We start from the raw sequence: 4373 nt of genomic DNA on the forward strand, positions 1-4373 counted from the left end.
TCGCCACATGTTTGCACGTCTCGGACTGCTTGTATGACATCGTCAGTACATCGATAGCTTTGTTGGCGTTGTTCAACCTCTCACTACATCCTTCTTTAGACTCCTGCACAGAGCAACAACTTTCATGAGCTTCGAGGAAGAAGCTCCAAAGCATGCACATGACAGAATGAGAATTCATTATCTGACCTTGTCGAAGTCCTTGTTTATGGTTCGAAGGTAGTGATCGGAGGGGTTTCTGAAGGTTGGGCATGGAAAACCATTCGACGCAAAGAACTGCAGAACCGAATCATATCAGCTAAAACGATGTTGCACAGATGTTATGTTGCGAAGGATGTGGATTTACCTCGTTGGTTCTGGAAGTTGGTCCGAAGTAAACGGTTCTGCCAGAAGAGAGAAGGCACAAGTTGTCGAAGAGCTCAAAGACTTCGCTGCTGGGTTGATGAATGGAGGCAAGAATGGTCATTCCGTCGTGCCTTGCAAGGTTGACGATGCGATGCATGACGTGGTAGGAAGCGGCGCTGTCGAGGCCGCTGGTGGGCTCGTCCAAGAAGAGAAGCTTGGGGCGAGTGAGGATCTCGACGCAGATGCTCACCCTTCTCTTCTGGCCGCCGCTGATGCCTTTGGACGAGTAGCCGCCGATTCTCGTGTCCATGGCGTCCTGCAGCCCCATCTCTCCGATGGTCATGTCTGCTCTCTCCCTCTTCTCCGACTTGGTCATCGTCTTCGGCAGCTGCAGTTCCGCAGAGTAGTACACCGCTTCTCGTACCGTCAGCGTCGTCATCAGGATGTCATCTTGCGTCACATAAGCCTGAGTTATCACGTCGGAGGAGATCGTTAGAGACGAAGGACAAGAAGCAGATGTGAAAGAGATTCAACCATGGAAATGTATACGAGACTAGCAATCTCACCGAAGTCCCAAAAGACAGCCTCTGTCGTCGGCCATTCACCAAGATGTGCCCGGACTGCCTTGTGCTGGACCCCAATCTCCCTGCTAATGCATCGAGAAGGGTGGACTTGCCGCAGCCGGAAGGACCCATGATGGCGGTGACCTCGCCCGGCTGGGCATATCCGGTCAGGCCGGCGAGTATAACGTTCGACGCACTCCTCCCGTTGGATGCGGTTACCCACAGATCCTCCCACGTCAGATACACTCCCCTTTCACTCGGCCCGACCGGAACAACATGCTCCGGCTGCCGGTTCTGGGTCACCAGTCCCATTTCCTGAGCTATCTCTTCTGCCATTAGTTAAGCTAACGAAAGAGATCACAGAGAGAGAGAGAGAGAGAGAGAGAGAGAGAGAGAGAGAGAGAGGGTTGGCTTGGGTTACATTCTACCTTCGATCTACTTATATAAATGGGTAAGGGTAGAAAGAAGACGTACAGATGAGCGTCATTGATTGGTCTGGTCGGACCTAATGAATCTGCAACCGCAACGTGAAACATGAACTAGCGGGATGTCAACATTGTAACGAACCCTGGCCCATGCGACATGTGAAACATGCGATATATATATATATATATATATAACGAATGTTATTCCAACAAGAATAGTTATTTTGTACTCGAATCCACGACTTAAATACATTGATACACAGTTGATGTATTTGATTGACAATAACAACAACGTTGATGGAGATGGAGATTATTATCGTCAGAGAAGAGCTGAACCACTTGTTCGTCCTGCCGGAAAGTGACACTGTTCATGGAGACTATTGATGTCCGGGAAGAGCTGAACCACTTGTTAGTAATGCTGGAAGTGACCGGAACTGGACATGTTCGATGCACTGCCAAAGAGAAATCCAATACTGGGCGAAGAGATTTGAAGGATGTTTAATTGTCTTTCGCAACATCATCTCATTCACATAACCTAACTCGATCATCGTCTTCTCTTGTAGTAAATTTAGAAGCAGCAGCGGCAAGGAAACAAACGAGAAACGCCGGCCCGTGAGAGAGAGAGAGAGAGAGAGAGAGAATGGAACGAGAACAAGAAATTTCTTGATGAAGGACTTCCATTACCAAATCAGCCGTGTCAAACCATTCTTCTCGTGCAAACCAGACTGGCAAGGATGCTTTGACGGCGTGTCCGAAGAAGTTTGATGGTTTGAAGGTGTTTGTCACGTGCGTCAAGGGTGTGTCACGATCACAATGACAGAAGACCCCATGCATGCATGTTTCGGTCCTTTTTCTTCTGGTGGAGGAGCCAACACGATTGCCATAGGCGTGGAAGTAGATCCGTTCAAGTGACTTTGAATGCAGAGAACAGTTCCAGCAAATCCACACTCGAGATTTCCCGTTCCGACTTCTCTGATGGGGATCCAAATTACCTTACTATGCGTTCTTGACAAGATATCCAAGTCATAATCGAACAAGCCATCATATAGGTTTTTCTATGAAGATTTAAAGCTCTATCTCTATCTCGAGTAGGAGCCACATATCTCACGGCTGAGCTAAAGGCTCTAAACTGTGCAACGCAGAGCCAGAATCTGCCCAACACTTGGATGCAGATCGCAGCAAACATATGGCAAGGACTGCAAAATAGACACATGAGAAAAACCTGCTACTGTTCTTCCTACCACTTTGGTGGAAACAAAACTAAAAAAGCTCGAAATTTTCAGATAAAAACAAGCCGAATACAAAAGATCAAACGAGGTTCAAAGATGTTGCCCGTAAGAAAGCCTTCATGCTTGGATGTTTGTAGTAGCTTCAACTAATCCAAAAATATAAGATCAAACCGGTGGCTTCCACACGCAAATTGGTGGCTGTGACGGCTAAGCAACACAATGTACAGGCAGAAAGGAAGACTTAGAGAAATCAAACATGTTTGTTCTTTCGTGTAGTCTGTCACCGTTGTGTAGATATATAATTTATATTTGGAAGAAGGCATTCGTTACACGACAGCCTCGTTTCAACCTCTGGTTTTAAGGCGCGAGAGAGACGCATAGGCAAACTAGCAACCGCACACACATGCGTATGGTACGGTTATAATTGGGCTGGTTTTAAGGCGCTAGAGAGATGCATAGGCAAACTAGCAACCGCACACACATGCACGAAGTATCTGTTAGTTAGTGTAAACAACTTTATGCCGTGGCCTCGGGGCCGACACAGCTTTGTTGGGGGTCCGAATGACGGGGATCTCGCGTCGCAGCACCGGGAGGAAGCGATCCCGTTCTCGTATCTGCACACAGGTCGGGTCGGAAGCTCGGCCCGACCCCTCTGACGATCAAGTTAGCAAATGGTGTGGAGGGGGTTTCAAGAGAAGAGATGTTTTTGGAGAGTGTCCTCCTACGATCCAGTTAGTGGATGCGGAGGGGATTTTTTGTATCCAGAAGTCCCCCTCATCGTTTAGAACTCGGGGGTATTTATAGGGCAGTTTAGTGTTACCTGATGTGCCTGCCTGGAGGAGCAGGACCGTACCTCTGATGGCGTCTGACATTGTCATTGGCGTGACCTGAAGAACCAAGCCCGAGTAGGTGTTAATGTGCCTCGGCTGGTGTTCCGATCAGTTTGACCGAGTGCTGTCGGGTCGATCGAGGCGCGAGGGGTCATCCAAGGTAGCTGATGTTAATCAGGTCGTGACGCCTTTATTGCCTCTGTCAGAGGGCGTCCTTCCGGTTGACCTGGCTACCGCGGGATGGAGCGTTACTAACTGTAATGCTGTCGGGTCCCCAGGGTATCCCTCATAAGTATCGACACGGCTCGATTCAATCCCGGATGCATAACGTTGTCCATCTCAGATGGTGGAAGTGAGTATCGAGTAAGGTTCAGTTCAAGCCTCATTTCCCTAGGCTTATATTCTCCCTTGGTAGGTTGTCTGCTTCTTTGTCATCAAACTCCTACACATAAGCTGAAGTCGGAAGGGAGATTTTTCGACTTAACCCCTCCAAAGTTTAAGTTAGTATTAAATAAAGTAAAAGAGAGTTAAATGCTCGAAATCCTCTCTTGACGTTGGTCACGGGGTTGATTTTTATACCTATGAACAAGGGTCGATCGTACATAGTTTGTTAATGGTTGCTGACTTCTCGGCCAGTTGGCTTACCGTACGGACCAACGCCGACCGACCTGTATAGACCCACACTGTGTGGTGCCGTTCCAAGCTTTCCAAAACGGCTCTGCGATATGCGACATTGACTTATATGATGTCAAACGATACTAGGGCAATTAGTCACCCCGTTCGGGTCTGAAGTGTCGCGTCATACTAACCTAGAACTCCTTTGTTGGCATTGTCATGGTTGCTAACCATATGAAGTTGGAATCAAGTTCAAATCAATTCGTTGATTTATCGATTTCAAATAAAATTATAACCGAAGGCGATTAAATTCAAGTTTCTAATTTTGGAAAACTAAAACTTAGTTTTAAACCGAGTTTCAAACCGATT

The 4373-nt window shown here is 47.5% G+C and overlaps 1 protein-coding gene across 1 annotated transcript; it reads right to left on the reverse strand.

The window, feature by feature from the left end:
* Positions 1 to 4: 4 nt before the first annotated feature.
* Positions 5 to 1317, reverse strand: LOC135666516 (ABC transporter G family member 1-like; the record flags this gene model as incomplete). The annotated part of the gene is made up of 4 exons (XM_065178101.1): positions 909 to 1317; positions 344 to 808; positions 187 to 273; positions 5 to 103 (listed from the first exon to the last, which is right to left on the reverse strand). Coding segments are annotated over exons 1-4 (984 nt in total), but the record flags the coding sequence as incomplete, so codon positions are not given.
* Positions 1318 to 4373: the final 3056 nt, after the last annotated feature.

This window comes from Musa acuminata, unplaced genomic scaffold (assembly GCF_036884655.1).
Source record: "Musa acuminata AAA Group cultivar baxijiao unplaced genomic scaffold, Cavendish_Baxijiao_AAA HiC_scaffold_1104, whole genome shotgun sequence".
NCBI classification, from domain to species: Eukaryota; Viridiplantae; Streptophyta; class Magnoliopsida; order Zingiberales; family Musaceae; genus Musa; species Musa acuminata.